Source organism: Sparus aurata, chromosome 14, assembly GCF_900880675.1.
Source record: "Sparus aurata chromosome 14, fSpaAur1.1, whole genome shotgun sequence".
Lineage (NCBI taxonomy): Eukaryota > Metazoa > Chordata > Actinopteri > Spariformes > Sparidae > Sparus > Sparus aurata.
Window position 1 is genome coordinate 17,634,774 of NC_044200.1, and position 23,072 is coordinate 17,657,845.

General features: G+C 42.6%; 1 protein-coding gene and 1 long non-coding RNA gene across 6 annotated transcripts in view; one reads left to right on the forward strand and one right to left on the reverse strand.

The window, feature by feature from the left end:
* The window catches only part of LOC115595173 (uncharacterized), a 60,468-nt gene extending 60,381 nt beyond the window's left edge, over nucleotides 1–87 (forward strand). The window contains exon 3 of the long non-coding RNA XR_003986651.1: nucleotides 1–87. This exon is cut by the window's left edge and continues 152 nt beyond it. This is a non-coding gene — a long non-coding RNA (uncharacterized LOC115595173).
* The window catches only part of anks1b (ankyrin repeat and sterile alpha motif domain containing 1B), a 242,117-nt gene that overhangs the window by 43,873 nt on the left and 175,172 nt on the right, over nucleotides 1–23,072 (reverse strand). For all 5 annotated transcript variants that reach the window (XM_030439329.1, XM_030439332.1, XM_030439330.1 and 2 more), the window contains 5 exons: nucleotides 22,592–22,714; nucleotides 19,891–19,960; nucleotides 16,653–16,759; nucleotides 4,227–4,325; nucleotides 2,258–2,410 (listed from right to left, as the gene is read on the reverse strand). In XM_030439329.1, the coding sequence (XP_030295189.1) occupies nucleotides 2,258–2,410; nucleotides 4,227–4,325; nucleotides 16,653–16,759; nucleotides 19,891–19,960; nucleotides 22,592–22,714 (552 nt within the window). The remainder of the gene's footprint in view (nucleotides 1–2,257; nucleotides 2,411–4,226; nucleotides 4,326–16,652; nucleotides 16,760–19,890; nucleotides 19,961–22,591; nucleotides 22,715–23,072) is intronic.

Consider the following 23,072-nt stretch of genomic DNA (forward strand, 5'->3'; position numbering starts at 1 on the left):
AAAACAATCCTGGTACTCAGATGTCCGTGGACGCCTAGTTGTGTGCTTGTGCAGCCTCTAGTGGTTTCAATCTGTACTGCAGTGCAGCTTCACTCTCACAGACAAGAGTCCTTCTGCAAAACAACACACTTTCATCTACAGGCGGGTTTAAATAAGAGCACTTTAGGGGTATATGTTATATATGTACTTCAAACTGTATGCACATTATTTTAGACTTCAGGGCTCTTCTGTTTTACGTAACAAAAAAGGAGACTGATGTACAGTTTGGCCTGTGTTTGAAAAGCGCTAAGTTTTTAAATGCATACATAAACACATAAGCATATACTAACACGTCCTCGAACTCACATATGCATCCAGAAACACACACATACACACACACACACACAAGCGCAGCATGTGGGCGGCATCCCCAGCGCTGTGAAACATCTTGCATCCCACATGCTTATATAACTCCCTCTCCACCTCCTCCAGCTGATCACTCATCACTTTATCACTTTATCCTCCGCTGGGAAGGAAAAACACCCCTTCTCTCCTCTCTCTCTCTCTCTCCCTCTCTCCTCTCTCTCGCTCTCTCTCTCATTGAAATCAGCCAGGCGGGCGCCCTCTGCAATCGAGCATGATTTCGTTACACTCGGAGCATCAAAGGAGCACATCGCCGCGATGAGATCAGGCTGCAGCAAATCCCATCTCTACTGAAGATTTTATGTTGGTAAAAATTGAATCATAAACCTGCGCCACTTGTGACAACACGGGAGCTCAAATGTCAAACCTTGTTATCATCCAGCATTACTGATATTTACAGAGGGGGAGGATTCAATCAGGGGAGAGCGGATGAAAAACTGTATACCTGCTCTTTATTGCTGCAGACTTGAAATCGCAAAACTTCTACGGCAAAACGAAGAGCCGTTATGGTGAGAATAAAAAAAGATTTAGGAGCAAAAATGCACCTCCCTTCCTGTTTGTATTCTTAGCACGCATTGCGCGGTAATGAGGAGAAATGCCTGATGGGCATTCTGCACAGGACTGTATGGCCTCGGCATCCTCCCCTTCACAGAGCGAACTTTCGCATCGACCTCAGCTGCATTTTCTGGATAGAAAGCCAAAGGACAAAGCATGTGTGTGTGCTGATTTATGGGGCTCCAGTGTGATAAGTTGAGCAGGAGAAACAAATTCAGTCTGTCACCGAGGTGAGAGATGAGGACAAGAAACCAACAAGCATTCAGCTTCACAAAGCCCCAACTGATGCCCTTTATTACAAAGAAAATAAATCCTTCAGAAGACCTCATTAAAGCTGAAAACTTCTCTTCCACTGCTTGAAGTTAATATCTGTCGATGACCTGCAACGCTAATGTCTGACTGTGTGCTGACACAAGAGGGATGTCTCTGTTAGTATCACAATAGCATCACTTGATTGAAAAAAGAAGCCGTTTCACACTACCAGCAAGTGTCCAGTTCACAGGAACTAACAATGTTTACTTCCCTACTCGAGCCTTTTCTTTCATAATGAAGACATACAACTATAAAGTGTCTCAGTGTTGCACTTTCAGAAAGACGGGTGACTTGAAAGAGACATATATAAGGTAAAGGAGTCAACATTTAAGCAGCAGAGGCAGAGCAATCTTGACCTTTAGTCCCCTCTCTGGATCAAGCTTAAAAAAAAACCTACAATTCCCATAAGGCCTGGTGCCCCATCTTGCAAATTGTCTTTTAAAGGGGCAATATGTAAGAATTAGCTACCTGCCAACAAATTAAGGCAGCAGATCACCAGAGTAACCGCTGCTGACTGTATTTTGTTCATACATCTATGGCTTTAGCTACTGTTAGCTTGTTAGCTCAGCTAGTGTTGGTGTTTACAGCTCTAGCACAGGAGCTTTGGACCGCTGGGAGAAAGAGGTTATCATCCCCAAGGCTTGCTGGTTAGCATGCTAACTTCAGCAGATATCCCTGCTTTTACAAGAAGAACACACTGTTATCTCTGTTATCTCCTTAAAAATCATTTCCTAAAACAGCCAGGCACTGTGGTTAATATTTAGCGAGTGTTTGGGACTATTTTCAGCTGTGGATTAATACATATTTGGTGCACTGCCGAGTGTTTTGTGGCAGCAGGATGGTGTATGTGGGATCCACTCAAAATAACCTGCAGTGTGTTTCACAATGGAGGTTTGTGATGATACTTTGAGAGTTGTTGGCAGTAAGAAACATACAGACTTTGAAATGAACATTTTTAGTAGCATGTGGGAATATTAATGTGACTTACATTGATGAGCTCGATCTCCCAGATCTTCTTGACCAGCTCCATGGATGTGTAACCGTTGATGAGGAAGGACTTGGTGTAGTCGCCGAGCTCCAACGACTCCAGCCACTCTGCCACCGAAGTGGGGTTGTTGCCATCGTAACCGACAGGCCGCACCTTTGGTACAGAGAGCAAGGAGAAAAGTATTATTATATACTCAATAGACATATTATCCTTTTTTAAATTTTCCCCTCTCCCACTGCTCCTGAAACGCCTCGTCAGTAGTCCCGTGACATCACACTACGTCACCCTGTCGCAAATCCGCCTGGTTGCTAGTTTGACACTTCAGAAATTAATTAAGCACGGCTAGCGGTGCTGGCTCAGGCGTGTGTGAGCTGTCCAATCAGAGCAGAATGGGTATTCAGGAGGCGGGTCTTAAAGAGACAGGAGCTAAAACAGAGACTGAGTGTATGAGTAAAACTGATGTGTTTTTTGAGCATTAAAGCATGTAAACTTATTCTAGCTGTAACCCAAAATACAATTATAAACCTAAAAAACGTGTCTTCTTTAATACTTTTCTGTACTTTTTTTTTACAAGATTGCTGAGCATATTTCTTCATAACTCTGCACTGACCTCTTAGAAGATTTCATTACATAAATTTGCCTTTTACAGTTAGTGATACTGTGAGGAAATGTTGGATGTGTTGTGCTGTTTTTCTGCCCATCTGGTGTCTTACCTTTGACCTGGAGCTTTTAAACCTAGCACAGCTGTTATCTCAAGGTACGTTCTGTACAAACACTAACTACATAACAGCCTATATACCTAATTCTTACGTAACATGACAGCTGTTTGATTTCGGTTTGCACTATGTTTCACTGATGTGCTGCACTTTTCACATTTTCCGTGTGTTTTTCTGCTGCAGCAGCCTCATTTCGACACGCAGATCATTAAAGATTTATTCTGTGTTAGAAAGCTTCCCCGGTTTGGAAGAGCACGGGAGGAATACAGCAGATACTGAGCTCAAACAGTGTGGATTTTTAAAAAATAGAACACGACTTTAACAACCATTAAAAACAAATATCTGCAGTGCAAACAAGTAAACACAAGCTTGAGAAAGGGCAGAATAGGATGTTAACAGCAGGGGGTCGACCGCCTTGAGTGAAAGACTTTAAGAGCGCAGCTGAAAATTCATAATTCATTCTCTTTTATTTTGAAAGTAAAAAAAACAGCCTCAGAGAGTTCTTGGAGCTTCAAAGAAAAACATCCCACATCCTCCACCTTAAGCTCTGCCTACGTGTGTGAGGGCAGACGAGAGCTAAAGGTTAAACTTTTTACTGGGTTTTTTGGAAAGTTTAGCAGAGGTGAGAGGTGGAGGCTGGGGATCAAAGTTTTCTGGGTGTCTGTATGAAAAACCTGCTTATCTCTGAACTCAGAGTCTCCCTTCGCTCTCCGTCCTCTCCTTTAACCGACTCCTTCTTCTCTGCTCTCGCTCTCACACAGTCGCACACCTTTGATCTCACAATCTGTCTCGCGCACACACAGAGGCGTTCGACCTTGACAAAAAAACTTTCCAATAAGTCTCTAAGTATTTCTTTGTATTATTTCAGCAGCTTCTTTCCCGTTTTAAAGCAACTGCTGGGTTGTTTTTTTTTCCCGGGACGACGTGGATTTAGACTCAGCAAAATGTGAGCAGCTTTATTGCATCATGTAATTTAATGATGTTTGGATGCTGGGATCTCCAGCATTCTGCAGAACATGCAGAAAGAATCCTAACCCACAGAGAGTTATATCACATGGGAACTGGGACGGAGCAGGAGTGTTCATTAGCTCTCATTTGTTAACCCTACAGTCTTAAACTGGAAATACAGACTGGAGGAGATTAAAATTTGATGAGTTTATGTAACTTGCATGAGACTGTTGCAATAAAGACTGATCGGAAAGCTCAGATGTAGTAAATGTTAATCATAGTGTGTGATCAGCTGCTGTACTGACCCTGGGCAGCAGCCGTATGGCCTGCAGGAGGCGCTGTCTGTGGGCCGAGTTGAGGATACCGATCTCCAGCAGGTCCTGGTCCTCCACCACATTGCTGCCCTGCAGAGGAACAAAGCGACAGCGAAGGTTAACATTTATGCAGGATTTCTCCATCAGAGCGAACAATGCAACAGTGTCTGAGTGTACAATAGCGGCAGCACTCGGCGATCGTTGTCCTCACTAAAACAGAGATTGAGTAACAACTTGTTTGCTTCCGTTTATACACGAGTAGTTTATAAATACCACACCAATGAGGCTAATGACTTATCACATGAGATTTCAGAGCAAGGCCTCTCCTTGAATGAGACTTGTTTTTCTGGTTCCAAAAAGGATCTTCGTCTTTTACAGAGAGCTCTATCTCTGAAGGAAATGTTTCTGTAATGTTGTCGGACAATTAGAATAACAACCTCAGCCTCTCAGTGGCAGAAACAGGCCCTTTTAGAAGATGACAATAGAGGAGTTGCCCCAAAGGATTACAATGCAGCAGTGTTGCAGCTGCCAGCTGGACCGATTCCAAAAGTTTTGGTCAGTGTGAGTCATTTATACACCAAAACATGTCAATATAGGGCCAGGTTTAAAAATACAGGAATTTCCCTCCAGCCACAAATAGTGTGTACAATGTATTTTTTGCTAAAACGTGCTTCACAGTTTAAGACGTCCAGACTCAGACTCTTAACGCTTTTTTCCAGTTCCATTAGAGCTGTTTGGTAATTTACTTTACATGCCGGTTCGAAAAGTCTGCACCGCATTACCTCTTCACAACTCTGACATGGATGCATTAACCAACAACATAAGCAAAATCACATAAAAGTTTTCATTAGTGTGCAGAAATGAATACAAAGGAATGGTTGTGGTTTGCAACACAGATGAGGATGGTAACTAGAGTGTCGCTTGGGCAGCATTTTGTGTCCAAACCGAGGCTGACCGGGACTCAACAGGCATTCTGTTGATGAAAGTTCTCAGTCATCCAGGTGAATCTAAGTGCTGTATCGCAGCGATCTCATCCAAGAAGCTTCTTCAGTTCTCACTCACTGGAGGGGAGTTGCAGGCATTAACCAGAGGCTCCCCTCCAGTGAGTGAGAACTGAAGAAGCCTCTTAGATGAAAGGTGGAACGTCTTCAAGAAACTGAAACGCGTCCAGTTGCCGACGATACAGCACTTAGACACAGGCATTCTGTTTTTTATATCCGGACTTCCGTTAATGTGAGCTGAAGCAGAGACTTGAGTTATATTATCACAAAGTTGTTACCATGGTTACAACTTTCCTTTTCAAACAGATTTCCAGATATGTACAGTTCACTGTAGATGACAAACGTGAAAATGCTCTTTTAAATCGCCTTTCTAAAGGTGGCTGAAGTGCAGTCATGTAGATGTAGATGGAGGTGAGAAAGACACGCGCAGGTATGTTTTGGTATTTTTGTGTAGATTGTTACTCAGCACCTACAAGTCATTCATAGACATGCATGATTTAGGAAGAGGTTTAGAAGAGGTGTTTACAGTGCACCTGTTCATAGTTAGGTGTAACTCAATATTGAGATTGATTACTGCTGCGTAGCTACACTATCTACCGAACAGGCCAAAGCATTAAACCTATGGTTTGTTTTTAGGACAATAAGAAATCTGTGAGTGAAAATATCATAAAATGGTTGACTAAGAGAAGACAGGAATAAATGAAGCATACTTTGCCAAGCTACAACCAAGAGACAGTAGTAGGAGATGCCAAGTTTGATATTTTTTAATAAAGACTCTGAACACACAGCAGCCTGCACGGGTGTCAGATTTTCACCTTTAATTAATCCAACGGGAAACCTTAAGAGACCCCGCCAGAGAGTCAGAAACAGAAAGTCATCCCGCAGACAGATAATTACAAGGAAAGCTGTGATTGGAAGAGATGTGGTCTGCATTAAGACAGCTGCGGCAGACAGAAAGTCCAGCGCAGACAAAAATACCATCGGAAGTCTAGATTCTGACGGAAGTGAAAGGTAAAGCAAGGTAATCATCAAAATGATGGTAAAGAAAGAGCAGGAGATGGACTGTGTGTCCAGCCTGGAGGCAGTCACACACACACACACACACACACACACACGCACACACACACACACACACACACAGAGTCTGGTGTAGGATTGAAGGATTACATCCGTCAGCCCCTCTGCATCTTCTTCCTGTCAAGCTAATAATAGTGATAAACATCCAAGAAACGAGGAGAAGAAGAAGCAGGTAGATAGCAGGTATCAGCTCTCTCCTCCCTCTTCTTCTGTCGAGACGTCGACTCGGGGGAACTGTGGTTCCCCTCGAAAAAAGGGACATTTTGCTCGGAGGCTGTGACATTTTAATTTCAGGCAGAAGGTAGCTGTTGTCGAGTTTTCGCTGCAGTGTCCTGAAGAACGTTCGCCGGAGAGATCTCAGGGCAAGCGAGTTTACTTTGAGACTCCGGATCAGCTCGCCTAAGCTACAAGATCATCACATGGTAAATTACCAGACATTTACTAACTGGAGGGCTTTGAACCGGTCTACAAACGGGTCGAGACCTGACAAGCTATCGAAATATCAAACACGGAAGGAAGGCGGAGGGGGAATGTTAGGTTATTCAGGAAACGTGGAGCAGTGCTGGAGTCAAAGGAGCCCCCTGTGCAATGCATCTGATCTGGGGCCAGTTGTATAAAGATAGCCAGAAGCTTCTGTATGAGTGACTAATGTAAGACTGACTTGGAGAGCCTGTAACTCAATGCATTATGGATGAAATAAGACATTTCACAGAAGAGTAAAAAAATGGCAGATACATCAACAGTCTGGCAGCTCGCTCATTTTCCACCTGCTGGAAGCCTGGAAGGATACTATGCTGAAAAATGTGTTATTCAGTAGTAGTAGCTATTATGGACTTAACCGAAATCTGGAGTGACACCATGACAAAACCAATATATATCTGAGCCTGAGGTGAAGTCGAGCCCCTTCTGCTGGACCTCAATGGGACCTTGTTTAAGAAAATATACATAAAACACATTTATTTTCCAGGGATGTTTGATCTGTGATGGAGGCTGGCTATTCCACATTTTAACAATAAACCTGATCGTCCAAAATGACCTCACTTGGAATTTGGTACTTATATTTTACCTTAGGCATATATATTTCTGCATGATTTTCTATAAAACAAAATGTTTTCAAATCAGAGCATATCGGGGAATATAAAGTCTACAGTACAGTGATATATCCGTGAAAGTCCAAAATCACAGGAGGAGAAGACGACTGCTAGCTGCCAAACACTTCCATAAACAATCTAGGTTAAAAATACCCTAATGTTTTAAGGGAGTAAAAACATTCTGCAAGGACACACACAGAGTTTCAGTAAAAGAAACACACACTTGTACAAGTACACACAGAACAGCACCTCTGACCGAACTCTTTTCAGGGTGTCTACAGGTGTCAGATACTTAAATTCAGTGCTTTTAAAGATATCTTTAGATAATCTTTTAACAAAATTGGACCTTTGAGTATAAAGGTATGTAGTATGTATGGTGTTCTGGACAGAGGGAGGTTTTATGTTGTTACAGCGGGTGAGGTTTATCTGCATATTGCTGACAGGTGAGTGCAAGCATAACATTCAAAGACAGGTATAGGTCATTAGATTTGTAACATCATTAATATGGACTTTCATCAGAAGAGCTTGACTCAATCTGACAGAACTTAAACAATGGATGAATGATAGTTGAACAAATGTCTGTGCCAATTTAGACCTCATAAATTAAGACTCAAGATATTTTAAGGTCCTGCAGGCTTGATGCTTTTATTCTGAAAGTCAAAGGTCCATATTAAAACTCTTACTGTTTCCACTGAATCATCTTTACTTTGCTATTTTAAGTTATTTGCTCACCTAGGCTTATTATTCATGTGGAAAGATTATTAAACCCAACACATGGTCTAGTAATCCATGCTCTTATTTTGTTAATCCATGCACTTTGTTGATTTCAACATTCTTTGTTAGGTTTTTGGGTTTTTTTTTTTGTCCCTGATGCTCCCTGGCAAGTTTCTCAAAATGTTCCCTCCATGAATAAAAGTTTAAAATGTCAACACACTTGCAGGCTTATTAGTCTAACTTGCCTCCAGGGCTCCGCCGGTCTGTTCCCTGTGCTGCTGCAGGAGCTCACTGGGCTCATCCTAAATTTATTCCTTCCACATTCTCCTCGCCAACATGTACGCCGGGGTCTCTGTGAGAATGGCTCAGTTCATAGATCAGCTCCCAAGCTGGTTTAATAGAGCGCAGAGCGGGAGTTACCGTGCAACAACTTCACAGCAGAGTAATGACTGAGAGTCGGAGCAGAGTCGATCGCGCGGGGATTCAGAGGCATGACTAATTGCTCACTGCTGGGACCCCGAAAGAAAGAGTTCCTCAATGTTTGTTTAAACTCTCCGAACTTATCCCCTCCTGTTTTTGTCTCAACACTGTGTTTGTCCCATATCTGCCAGGTGAACATGATGGATGAAATCACAAAGATACATCAATATTACTCGAGTGAGGACAGATGAGAGTGACGACAGAAGCCAAATAATGTCTGTACTGTGTGTTTTCCAGGCTCGGCTCTTCCTCCCGATGCCCAAATTGTTTGTTTTGCAGGAGTAAACACGTCTTTTCTGTACTGCATATGCGTGACAAATACCTAAACACTTGGTATGCAGCGCTGGTGGACGGTGTTAAGCATCCACAGTGTTGATAAAATTGCCACGGCCTGTGGTGAGCTTATGATACCTCGACCACACCGCTTAAAATCGGCGCTGCAGTGGGTCACAAGCACTCTGAATGCAAGGAATTAAAATTCATGCACAGCGGCGGGGGGGTTAAGACTAGAGATGGAGCATGAATTGATATTCAGTGACATTAGTAGAGGCCATTATCGCCAGAAAAGGCTAGGCGAGTACGACAAATCATGCCCGGCCTACTGTATCTCTTTCTCCGCCCGTGTGTTCTCTTTGCATTTCCTTTCTCATTCCTCTCCGTCACTCCGCTATAAAAGAAATTGTCCTCTTTTCTCATTCATTTGTTGCCTCTCTCTTACTTACTATTCATCTACTCACTGTCCTCACTTGCATTCCTAGTCCGTAATTCATTTTGGTTCCTTTACAAACGTATTTGTGTTACATTGTTCTTTTTTATTCAGCATAAGTGAGGAAGCAGTGACTTACAGCAAGTTTACTTAACCTGATCTCGTCTATTGAAATGTATATCGTATATGCCAGTTTATCCCAAGGTAGATTCAAAGCTGTTTGAAGTACAGGCATTGTGTTAGGCTCTATTGAAAGGTTATAAGATGATAGTCCTACATGTTCTGAGTTCAAATTAGATAACAATTTCACTGTAAACGGACACTTAAGACAAGTTTTTCTAAGGAAATGGTAAAAAAAAAAAAAAAAAAAAAGCAATTTTATGACCTCAAAATACCCCCAATTGAGAGTAACAGATGCAACAACTTATATACTTCTTAAATTCCTTAATTACACTAACTTTATGCATATAAAGTAGTCAAAAACAAGCGCTTAGATGGAAAAACAACCTATTCTAAAGGGCAAAATGCATAAAACTACATAAACGTGCACTTGAATTTCCAGGTTTAGGGCTTTAAAAACGGATATAAACTATGTTTCTCGATTTTAAATCTCATTGACTTCATGACAGGGTAGAAGAGAGAGGAGAAAGGAGAGAGAGTTCACTTGTCTGCACAATCACTCATTGGCGGTGGTAGGCTCTAGGGTGGGCGTATCTACTAGAGAGATATTGGCATTTGCTGTGAAACGTATGGCTTGACTATACAGTTGATACGTTAGCCAATTTGCATCGCTGTGTTTGAGTTGGCGTGCGAACTAGTCGGACCCTTTAAATATGGCGGCAGTTTGATATTCATAAGAATTTGTCCTCCAGACTAATGAATACCTTTCTGAGAGGGATTAGGAGCTCCGCTATTGAGCCTTATATGGATAGCGTCAATATTTCATCTCAAATAATGTGTTTCTTCCCTCTAAGGAACACTTGACTTGGGTTGAATTAATTCCAGTCACCTCACGGCTGCTCTTATCAACTCCTGTTTTTTTAGTACGCGCAGCACGACATTGCGCCTTATCTCTTCATTTCTTCCATCTATCTACTTCTGTGCCCTTGTTAATTTTTTGTGACTACAAGTGAAAACCCATCCCCTCCCTACTTGTCTTTTATCTTTCAATTCCTTGTGCGGCAAAAAAAAAAAAACCCTCATGATATACAGCTTTAACATGAAAACCTTCACTATTCATGACAGCGGCATCACTATCCACCAAGCATCAGTTTATGTGATGCTTTATGAGAGTTTATCTCTCAAGTGAGCCACAAAGAATCACGCTCCATCTTTCCACTATCAGCCTCGGTCCCTCTCCTCCTCCTCCTCCTTCTTCTTCTTCTTCTTCTTCTTCTTCCTCAATATTCTGGTCACATTTCCAAGCGCCTATGCTGGCGTGCCCACGTTTAATGAGGAGTGCGCGTATGTTTGATGGTAATGACAAGTGTTAACAGGGACAGTGCGGCTGCAGTCAGAGGACTAAGCAAGGTGAATGGGCTCTTTGCTACAGACGAATCTCATAAAGATGCCAAAGATCCCGCGCTAAGTGGCTCAGAACATGCAAGGACCTGAGACGCTGCTTTAAATCACAGGAGACCAGCCTTTTCCTGATTGGATGCATTGGGGAGGAACATGTTCAAGACCTTACCAATAAAAACAGACCAATATTATAAGTCAATATTCTTATATTTACACTAGATGAAGTGATGGAGTTTGTGATATGAAAGATGTCACTCTTGACTCAGAGGCGAGCGGAAACCTGCGTCACACAGTCCTGGTTGTTACTCCGACAAATTAATGAGGTGATCCTCTCTTTCTGTCGCCTAAAACTACCATTTTGACCAGCTCACAGTTTATGATCACCTGACCTTGCTACAAGACGCTGATTGTGTCATGTGCGTTATGTTTAAAACCAGTTATCAGCTACTTGACAGGCCGAGTCATCAGACATCATCAGCCGGCCCGAGTGGAGCTCAGACAGTCTGGTTCAGCACGCTGAAACTTTCCCCTGCAGTCGTTAGAAAGCAGTTTGTCCCGTCATGAATCTTTGGTATAAACTGGGCTTCAGTGACAAACTGTGTCTTATAGCTCTGCAGAGCATTTTAGCATCTTTCAGCTTCATGTTTTGGTTTTAGCTGAGCACCATGTGGCTGTTTTAGCTGCACACTTGCTGCTCTCATCAGCATCATTCCCAGACCCAGCAGGGAGCTGCTGTTAGGTAAATACCTCTCAACCTGGAATCAAATAACAGCAGCTACCTGATGAACAAAGTGGAGCATTAAGCAGTTAAAAGACACCAGATGTAACATTACAGCTTATATTTACACCCTTACATTTGCTAGTTAACCTAAAATATGACTCTAAATGAATGAAAAAGAAATAGAAATTGCCAGAGATTGATCACCCGGCTGCATTTCCCCACAACTCTACACAAACGTTCAGCTTGTTTAGCTCAATATATTGTTTGCACCGCCTGAAACTTTACTGTTGTTCCAGTCTCATTGCTCTCACGTCGTAGTTTCCACCAGTAGCAGGCAGCTGTTTTGGGCAAAAAAGCTCTGATAAAACCAGACGGAGTGAATGACTAACTGGTGAACAAAGTGGAGCGTTTATCAGCTAAAGAGTCAGATATTTCCCTCAGGCATGCGTGGAAACCAAAACAGAGAGTGAATAGTGACTTTACACTGCAAAAAATGCCAACAAGTGAAAATTGTCTAAAAACAGGTCCAACTTATCTCAGCGACAGGGTCGTAATAAGTTTTTTGATGAGGAATTAGACAAATATATGTGGCTTGATTTTGAGCTGATGCAGTGTAAATGAATAGTTAAATAGCTCTGTGTATGCTGAATGTGTAAACAGGCAAACAACTTCAACATATTATCTTTTAAACGTGACAGTATGTCATGGTGGTGTTTACAGACCGTCGCTCTCCCCCTCCCTCTCTCACATATATACATATGTGTACTGTCAGTTAAAAATGGATGTGATACCCAGTGTCCTTTGCATTATATCAAACATTTTCTCCATAACAACCACTCCACCCCTTGTGCTGTTTGACCATCAGTGTAGCAGCACTTGTCCTCTACTGGCTGGTTAAGGAGAGCAGACACGCCCACACTAACAACCTCCATTAGTAGTAAATGTTAATGGTGGACTGGAACGGCCCATGTTTATGTGTATGTGTACATTCCTGCACTGCACGTGATGCCTTTCTCAGCAAATAGATCAGACTTCAGGTCAAATTAATTTGCAAACCAATCAAATCTACTCGTGAGCTTAAACTGAAAAAAAAAGAAAAAGCTTTTATTTTCTAATACTTGCTGACTTGTTTCGATTCGGATCTGCCATTTAACTTGATTTCCCCACTCTGAGTGCTGCTGGAATGAGTTTGACCCACACCTCTCCTTGAAGAATCCACAGCCAGCGATTAAAAAAAAAAAAAAAGAGCTTTGCAAACACCGATGTAATCCCCCGTAGCCTGCGCCTTCAACTGCATTAATATCAATTTGTGGTGGTTTTCCCAAGGTCGAAAAACATTAACTGCCTTCCTGTGTAGTCATGAACGACAAAACGAGGTTAAAAACTCCGCTCAGCAAGTGGGACGCGAGAACAACTTTCAACAAAGAAAGACCCTGAGAGACGCCCAGTCTCAGAGAGAAAAGGACTTTGAAGTCATCTTAGCGGTTTCATCTTCTTTATTAATTGTATCCAACAGGCATTTTCAAACGAGACAACTGAGCCATTGAGTAACACTTTTAGACAAGAGGGGCGAGGCCAGGAGAGCGGAGAAGTCTCTCAGAAGTGCTGCCAAAACCTGTTTGCGCCTCGAAACGAGGTGCAAATGAGAGTAAAATACGTCGGTACACTGAATGATGGCAGGAGAGCGTGAGGGGGTGTGTAAATGAATGGAGGGTTCACCTGGGGACGCAACTAATAGAGAAAAAAAGACATTCTGAGCTAAGAAATTGTCTATATGTGATGTAAATAAACAGAAAAGGGAGAAAAAAGTAAATGTATGTTTGAATTTGATTGGAGACGGCCAGCATCTCACAGGGGTGAACCCTGCTGATAGCAAAAACATGGATCGACTTTCATTTAAAGGTCCACTACGTAGTTTTTGAGAGGAAATTGTCATCAGAAGAGAAAATCTTCATTGACTGAGTTCTAAACAAACTAAATAAACAAACTCATGAATAAACAAACTGACCTTAAACGACAACACAATTTCATACTGGTTTACTTTTCTAATATTTGGTGGACCCCACCACTTTTCTAGCTTTCAACCTTATTTTCCAGCTTGTTTCTTCAGTTATAGAGAAAATAAATAGTTCTGTGTTTGTATTACTCCTCATTCATATTTCAAATATAAAAATTCTGACTTTTCAATTTCTTCTCCAAAACGACATCATTTCAATTGAAGGCAGCGGTTGATTTAATGATTTTATGAATGGTGACAGTAAAAAGGTATTTACAGGAATTTCTCAGGTGAAAAACTAAGAAATCTTGTTTTCTGAAAAATGTGAATTAGAATTTTTAAAATTCTATTTTTTTTTTTTTTATTATTTTACAGCTGCACTAAGTTTTGATACTAGCACCGGGTAAAAAAGACTGCGTGTTTTTAAGGGCAACCCCAGCATTAACCGGCATTAACCAGTCTTTTCTCGGTCTCATCGGCGTAGTTTCCGCCAGCAGCAGGTGGCTCCGATAAAGCCTTTGTCCGCTACCTGCTCAGCTCCACACAGCAAACAGATTAAGCGAGTGACTGGATGGTGAACTGAGCGGGGCTTTTAGTAGCTTAAGAGCGAGATGTTTCCCTCAGGCATCGGTTAAAAAGGAGAGTAAATATTGGACTCAATTTTACACATTAAATTCTGTTTAGAGGTCTTGGGGAGTACTACTGAAGTCTTCTGTGGCTCCAGAGGAAGCTGCATGTAATCTGACAAATCATTTGCTAAATTGCACTGTGGATGAGGTAGGAGTCTGGTTTTGAAAAGCAGTCCACTGTTTTAGTATTGCACAAATAATCACATAAACCAAAATGGGAAATCAGAGATATTGCCCTTTTTTATTCTGCACACTTTGTCTTACATTACCCACAATGCATTTTAGCCACTTAATCACTGGAGGCAATTTATCAGATTACATGCAGCTTCCTCTGAAGCCACAAAAAAACTTTACACTCCTTTTTTTCACATATTTAGTACTCCCAAAGACCTGTAAACACACTTTAACGTGTAAAATTGGTGGAGTTACCCTTTAAGAGAGTTTCTAGCTGTTGATATATCCTTCAGGCATCGGTACAATCAAAACAGAAACGGAAATGTGAACACTGGACTATATTAGACAGCCAGAGACACTCCAAATGAATAGCAACAACTTTATAAGAACTATAATACAGAACTACAACAATAATATAACAAGAACTATAACTAAAGCATGTTGTGCTGCCCCAAGTGGGCAAAAAATAAAAACACATGGCTGCTTTAAGTTTAAAAGTAGTCACACTTTTTGGGAGTGGGGAAACAATTTGCTGGAACACAACTGAATCTGGTCAGAAGGTTAAGTATATTTCTCAGTAAAATCATTACCAAATACAGATTATTGGTAAATTATAAGTTTATATGACAGCCTGGAATGCAAACCACACAAATCTGTGGGAAAACCTAATATTCATGCTGAATGCAATTGTGACACTTTGCAAGGATTTAGAGGTAAAACAAAGAATTTCCCATCCTTGTTCTATGTCATCACTGATTAGCTGTTTTATTCCATGTATTCTAAGTATCACCAATTTGAATGCATTCTTAATATGCATTATTAACCTTGCTTGCATACATTAAACGCTTTAAATAGATGTTTTTAGATCAAATCATTCCTATAAAGCTGATCGATTGAATTGATGTGAGGAAAACGGGCTAAATAAGAAGGAGATGAGGTCTGTATGCTGGTGTATCAGCAGCAGTCTTGAACTGGTTTTGAATGAAAAAAACAATAATCAGCCACTGCAGAGATGGGAGATGTCTGAGTGTAGACGTGAGTCCTCAAACGCACAATTAAAGGCCACTTTCTGTCTGCCTCGGGAACCAGCTTTAAACGCTTAAGGGCGCTCGTACTGTACAGGGTGGCAAAAATCACACAGACGCACTCGCTGACCACGTGTGGGAGAAGCACATGAAATAGAGAAATTCTCTGATTCCCTCCTGTTGCCAGGGTAACCAAATGAACAGATGCAGGTCACAGTGAGTGGAGGACAAGACTGCACACACCTACTTATACACACGCAGAAATACATATACAAAAGCCTGCATTCAGTGTGAGTTGACCTCATGGCAGGAAAGAATGTTTGAGTGCCTTTTCTGCTGAGGTCAAATAAATACACACATTCTCCTCTAGTGGCTGATAAAATACTCTAACGCTGTTTAGTACTTTGCTTTTTAAAACCCCCCTTTGGATAAACCCTTTAACATCTTTTCTTATTGGTCCTGAGAAGTTCCCATATCTGAGATATGTTTTTTTTTTCTCCCCCCTCAGCAGCGGCAATCCGCAACTCCAGATAAACTCATCCAGTCAGCATCCCTCTGCTCCGTCTCCCATTTTTCTGCCTCTGCTGCAGTTTTCTCTTTTTCCGCTTTCCCTCTTTCTCCTCATTTTCCCACCGAACGTTAGAGTCTCTTCCTGTGCATACTTACGAAACCCACATATACACGCACACCCACATCGAGATCAAAAAAGAGTTTCTGAATGCGAGTTTCTCTTCCTACGTCACTGTGGATGAAGGAGACCAACGGATAAAACGGGGGATCAGGTTGCACCCTGATCCGCAGGCTACAGGTGGTTGTATTTCTGTTTGCGCTCACGTACAAATGCATCTAAAAAAAGCATTAAACATGCATGTTTATGGCATGCATTTTTCAGTGTAGTATGAGCATGAATGTCTGCAGCTCGATGCTGGAGATGTGGCGTAGGATTTCTGTGCGTGGGAGGACCTCACATGGCATCAGTGGGGAGAGGCAGTGATGATGGGAAGGGAGGAAGATGATACAAAAATTAGGGAATCTGACAAATGAAAGATGAAACAGTGAAGGAGACGACTAATCACTGGAAAGAAAATGAGCTGCACCTTGGGGGAGCAGGGAGAGCTTAGAGGGAGGTGTGACAAACGGGGAGATTACATTGGAAGCATGAAAGGGGAGCAAACAAAGCCAATGCAAAGACAGAAACAAGAACAAGAACAAGAAGGGGAGAGAAACCATAAAGTCTGTGCATCCAGATCTCTCGAAAAAAAACACTTGAGAAAACACTCACCATGAACTGGACGTTGTCAAATCCATTGGCCAGCAGGTGGTTCTCGTACTGGACCAGGCCGATGGAGTCGAGCCACTGGCCCACGGACTGCAGCGGGCAGCGGGGACCTATGAGGGGGTGGAGGGGCAAACGCTTCAGTAGGGAGTAGCCGTCCACGCGGTAGCAGCGGCAGTCCGGCTGAGACAGCTGGCATTGCCACATCATGTTATGGCGGGCAAAGTGGCTGTCGAAGGAGCCCGCCATGCTTTTGAGGAGTCTTTTGGCAAGGCAGCAGCAGCAGGAGGTGGAGGAAAGGGAGAGTGAAGGGGAGGCAGGTAGAGGGGAGGAAAAAAGGTGAAGGAGGAGGAAAAGGAGGAAGGGGAGGCTAGGCTAGAGGCATGGTGAGGATGGAGGGGGGTCAGCATGCAAGGGTGCAAGCGGGTAAAGGGGAGGTGAGGACGTCCAGATGCTGCTTTCTCTGAATCCAGTGGGGGGGTGACGGCCGAAGTTGTATCCAGAAAAGAGCTCCCGTCCTGGGGTTAAAATCCTGCCAGAGGTGGAGTGTTGGATGAGACTGGAGGTATAGATCCGCGAGCAGAAGCGAGTGTGTTTGTCGCGCACAGCGCAGCAGCTGCTTCCTTTTTCAGCTGTTGCGCTCGCTTGGCTGCTCCCCTGAGCGTGCGCGTGTGTGCGTGCACGCGCGCGTGTGTGTGTGTGTTAGAAAGAGAGAGAGAGAGAAAGAGCGAGAGCTGCCTGCACTGTAGATTTCTCTTTATCAAGTACTCCCACTCTCATCTGTATGCTTCTGCAGCCTCCTCTCTCTCTCTCCCTCTCTCTCTATCTCTCTGCTCTCTGTGTCTCTCTCTCTGAGCTCTTCTTCCCTCCCTCACTCTCTCTACCTTACTCGCTCTCCTCTGTCTACCTCCCGTCTCTATCTTCTCTCGGGGTGTTGATCGTCACCCTGCTCTCTCTACAGATATCTGGCTCGCTCTGCTGATAATAGCCATCACAACAGCTCCAGCTTCTTTGTCTGCAAGAAGCCCAGCTCCCTCCCACTCACACATACACACACAGCACTCTGAGTGTATGCATGCAGGCGCATCTATATGTTTATGCGTGTGTTTGGTGTATCGACTGTATGTGTGTGTTGGTGGTGGTAGAGGTGGTCGTGGAAGGGGCTGGTTTGGCACAAACTGGATTTCTCCCCGTGGTAACCATGGTTAGCAGCGGCTTTGCATTTCGCAGATGGAAAGAGGAGGGGGAATGAGAGGGGAAAGGATCAGGAGGTGGAGGATGGGGGAGTTAACACAAGGGAGAAGGGGATCATCGCAGTAAATAGAGATGAGTAGCGGAGGATTCGAGGTACGCAGGTGAAAAAACTGGCAGAAGCGGGGATTCGATGCGCACAAGAAAGTCAAAAAAGCAGAATTGCCCACGCACGCTCATACACATCAACAGGATTATTCTGGTTTATTACAATTCAGCTCTTATTTTTGTAGTTTTGGCCATCGTTCCTTTTGGTTTCCTATGATGAATGAAGCTTTCATTGGAAGTTAGGCAGGGAGACAATTGTAAGTCTTCAGTTCTCCACCTCTCAGAGTTGGCATCCTGTCAGCCGAAGAGCAACGAGGATGTTTACTGACTTCACCCGTTCGCTCTCTCCACATCACTCAGCCACCAGGGTCAACTGTCTGCAGCGCTCTACAGGACAGTGGTGGTTTCCTTTTTATGACGAGAGAAAATTTACCACCAACTATTTTGTTAATGGATTCATCATTTCAATTGTTTTTCATGCAAAAATATCCAACATTTGCTGGCTCGGGCTTCTTAAAGGGAATGATTTGGGTTTTGGACTGTTGGTTGGACAAAAAAAGCAATGTGAAGACGCCACTTTGGGCTCACGGTTTATTTACATTTATCTGGTATTTCATAGACTAAATAAGTATTGTATTACTGGTGAAAATAATCGGCGGATTAATCTATGATGAAAATAATAATTTCGTTATTAGTTGGAAGCCCAGTCGGGGGGATTCCCCGTTGTCTACTCGAGAGGAATCCTGCAATTTATCTAATTAACGGGCTCAACGCTGAACTCTCTTTATCAGATAATCAAACAGTCCGTTGCAAACACTCATGACAGTTTACAGACTTCAACTACTGCACTGTCCATGAATTCCAGTTTTACCTTTAAAGTGGCGGAAATAATATGACTAATTTGTTAAGTCCTTTTAAAAAAAATTTGGATAAACTCAGACAGTTGCAGTCAGTACGTTTGCATGCACAGTTTAGTCGGATTACAGCCATAGTTCGACTATGCTACTCAATCGGACAACTGCAATTATCCGAGTATACATGCTGGTGAGAAAATCGAATTATTGGCCGGAGCATGTCATACCCCGGTATGATAGGTGGCGCTGTACCCATTTCAACTAGTGGTAATAGAGCCACCTCTGGCTGACCTCTTTACGTCATGCATGAGTAATGCGACTATCAATTGAATAATCTGGGTGTTTTAATCCGACTACGAGAAATCCGATCCGGTCCGATTTTAGTCAGACTAAGGTGTAAACATGCATCTTAAAAATCCGATCATAATCGGACTAACCCAGTAATTTTTTTTTCTCGAGTGTCATATAAACGCACTGAATGATTAAATGTCAGTAATTTCTGCAAACCACAGATACGTTCAGATTTGTATGTGTCAGGTCAGGCCACTTACCGTAAAATGTGCCTTATGACATTCACATTTCATGTTTATAGCTTGACAGTTATCGGAAGGTAGAAGGGATGGAGGTAGAGTTACAGACAACAAGTCTACAAAGCCAGTGACCCCAGTTCGAGTCTGTGTTTCAACATTTGTCTGTGGCAGCGAAACCAGGGACTTTGGGTCACCTAAAGCCATATTTGTAGGGTCCAAAACATGTATTTTAAGCCAAAACATGTTTTTCTAACCCTGACCAAGTGTTTTTTGTGCTTAAACCTTAACAAAGAATTATGACAAGAGACATCTTTTAATTGAACCTAAAGAAACAAAGTTGAAACACTGCAAGTTTGAATGTTTTTTCTGGCAATTGGGTCGATAATCCAACAGTTTATTGCCCTGTTGGACTTGTTCCCACATCGAGTACAGTGTTATTATATTCAATAGTAAAGTTGGCTGAAGCTACTAAAGTAGGACCCAAGATGTAATAAACCATGAATTATCCTTTAAATCCGATTTACTCCCATGATCAGACATATATAATCATGTGTATTTCACCTGAGGTGTCCTCCTTGATGTCCAATCCGCTGCCTATTCCAGCTCCAATGGAGCTCATAATCTTGTCGATCTGAACAAATGGGAGAGAGAGGGAGAGACAGAACCAGAGTTACAGAGATGTACAGCATGTGCAAGGGAAAAGTCATTTCCCAGTAATAAGGCTAACCCCTATTTCTGGATTCAAGTGTCACATAACAAGATCATTACGCCAGCCGGCGCGCTGAATGTCACTCATTCCCTCTGTGAATTGAAAAAACATGGAGGAGCGGAGCGGAAGCAAAAAAGATGTGTTGGAGCAGAGATGAAGGAAGAGGCAGACTGGAATCGGAGGGAGCTACAGTAGCTTCATTAGTGTCTGGCTGCTGGCTGTCAACCGGTCATCCCTGACCCTGGACCTGCTGCTATCCGCTGAACTATGCGACCTACACATCCATCCACCTGTCAGGACCGCTGGCTCACCACGGGTCAGAGGAAACTGGCCTTGCTGCGACTGGTCTGAGAGCCACGTTTAAAGGTCTGGGACTGACAAATGCAAACAGTGTTTGGAAGCCGGCAGAGCATGAAGGTTATCTTATCTTGGCGGCTCGATAAACTGGTAGCAATTTCTGCAGATGTCACCGCACACAAAGCAGCCTCGAGGCAAAACAAACTGGTACAGAAAAGCAGATGATTAAAGGCTAACTGGTAAAATGTGTTGACAGGTCTTGGGGAGTACTTCTGCATATATGAAAAAAGGAGTGTTAAGCTATTTCTGGCTCCGGAAGAAGCTGCATGTAATCTGAAAAATTGCCTACAGCGATATGACTCTGCGGCTAAATTGCATTGTGGGTAATGTAGGTGCCTGATTTTGACAAAAGAAGAGGAACGCGTGGAATAAAAAAGGTAATATATCTGGTTCTGCTGTATCGAGATTGATCATTTGTTTTTGAACTGTTCATACGTTTCATTTTTAACTTTCACATATGTAGCAGTAGAATAAGACCGGCAAACACAATTTAATGTGTGAAATAAGTGGAGTGACCCTTTAAACAGAGCTTACTCGACTGAGATATGGCTAAAATTAAACCAGACACAAGAGGTCTCTGCGACATATGCCGTCAACACTTATTCATATGTTTAGTGCTTGTCCTTCTCCAACATTTTATGTATTTTTTTTCACCTTTGTCATGGAAATGAAAAAAGTGAAGAAGAATGTAATTGCTGTCTGTGAATACAGCAACATCACTATAATTTGCCATCTTCTCTTGAAGGTTAAACAGGAAGTGAATGCATTGGAAATGTTGTTAATAAACCCTAAAATCCTCAAAAAAAAAAGATGGTGAATATATTTCAATGAATGGCAAAGTTTGTCTGTACCTTTGCACTTCTTTTAAGCAGTGTCACAACATTCTGAAATAATTGGTTCGCTGACAACACTGTCACCACGAACAAGGACGATCTAAACTGCAAATGTTAAACCCAGCATGTAACATACAGCGATTAAGTTGACTAGATCAATGGCGATGCAAAACATTATAACTGAAAGTAACACCAAGAAATATCCAAGGTGAAGCAGGATTAAAACCCGCTGATGTAATGCGATTGTGATTTTGTGCTTCATAAATAAAATTAATTTGATTTGATGAAAGCACACATTTGTAACATACAGAAACTACCGTAATTACGCCTTGTAGCACTAATGAGTATGGATATCATCACATCATCGAGTGTTGTGCGACATCCCTCGTGATTCGCCTCTTGCTAATAATGCCTCTCTTTCCTGAGCGTGGGATGCAAAAAGAACAACTTTGTGATTTTTTTCCTCCTCTGAATTCCCCATATATCACTCCAGTTTCCCTGAAGCCATGTTATCTCATCCTCCCGTAGCACGCAATTAAACAGGAAAGGTCACCTTAATTGCTGAGAATTATGGGAAATTCCATATGGTAATTCATCACCATCAGCAAGTTATGAGCTGTGTTGAGGCACTAATGAACATCTAAATGCGGAGAGGCACGCAAAAATGCACCTTTAACTCGCATGCATTAACAATATGTTAAAAATAGAGACGGATTCATTATAGAATAAAATAGTCTTAGATTTTTTTTGTTTTTTGTTTTCAGCACGCATCAGTTTGCAAAAGTGTGTGTTGTCTGCGGCTAGTGAGCAGAAGCTAATGTGTCTGTGACCCCAAAGAGTTTATGAAGAGGCGAGATCCGACAGTGTTGTCCAGTCAATGGATCACGTCTGTGTCAAGACCCGTTAATGCTGAAGAAGCCCCGGGCACAAACACACCGAGACCAAAACTCACACAGCAGCAGCGACCTCCGCTCTCACTCCCTTTGCTCTTACTCCCTTCGCTCTCACTCCCCTCTATAACAGAAACTGCATTCTTGTCTTATATCTGGTCTTCCCTGGAGCTCCAGTGCTGCTTACAGAAGAAAATCAATGTGGGAAGATGTTAAATTAGCACTGGGGCTCCTTCTGCACTGTAGCAGTCGAGTGGATTTCAAAGGGAGGCAAAAACTGAAGCAGCTCACTGCTGTGGGTGCAGTGGATTTCACTGCCCCCCTGCAGAGATGGTTCACATAGAGAAGCGTGCTGTTTTAGAGATTTACGATAGAAATCTATGTAGTGTCACAGTAAAGCGGCTGATTATCCCTCCTTTAATATTGCTATTGAACTTAAACTCCTGTACATGTCAAGAAAAAGCTCTTCTCACCTCTTCCCACTCTGCGGTGAAAGAAGGCGTCCTCTCTAGTCTTCCCCCTGGGCTAGCACCCTCTCCCGGGTTTGGACTTCCAGGCCCCTGGCCACGAGATCCAGAGCCCCAGCTGTGCTCCTCCTGGACGAGACAAAACCCAAATTGTTTTCGAGCATAATAAAACGTCAGACAATGGTTGCCAAATATTTTAACCTTAAAAATAGGGTCAACCGACGCTAAAAACCATCGAGAGAGTCCTCAGTGCTCATCAAAGTTTCATCCACAGTATAATGAGGCATTTTTCATCAAACAGACTATGTATTCAGCTTATGATTTATTTACTATGAATTAGAGAAGAAGTCTCTAAATGTGCAGCACAGCAGGGAGCACTGTGGCCCAGTTTAGTGAGTTATCTAATTGGTTGGACTGGTTTCTGTGCCGTTTCCAAAGTCACTACATGATGCAGCAAGATGCAAACTACCTCCACGGCTGCATAATT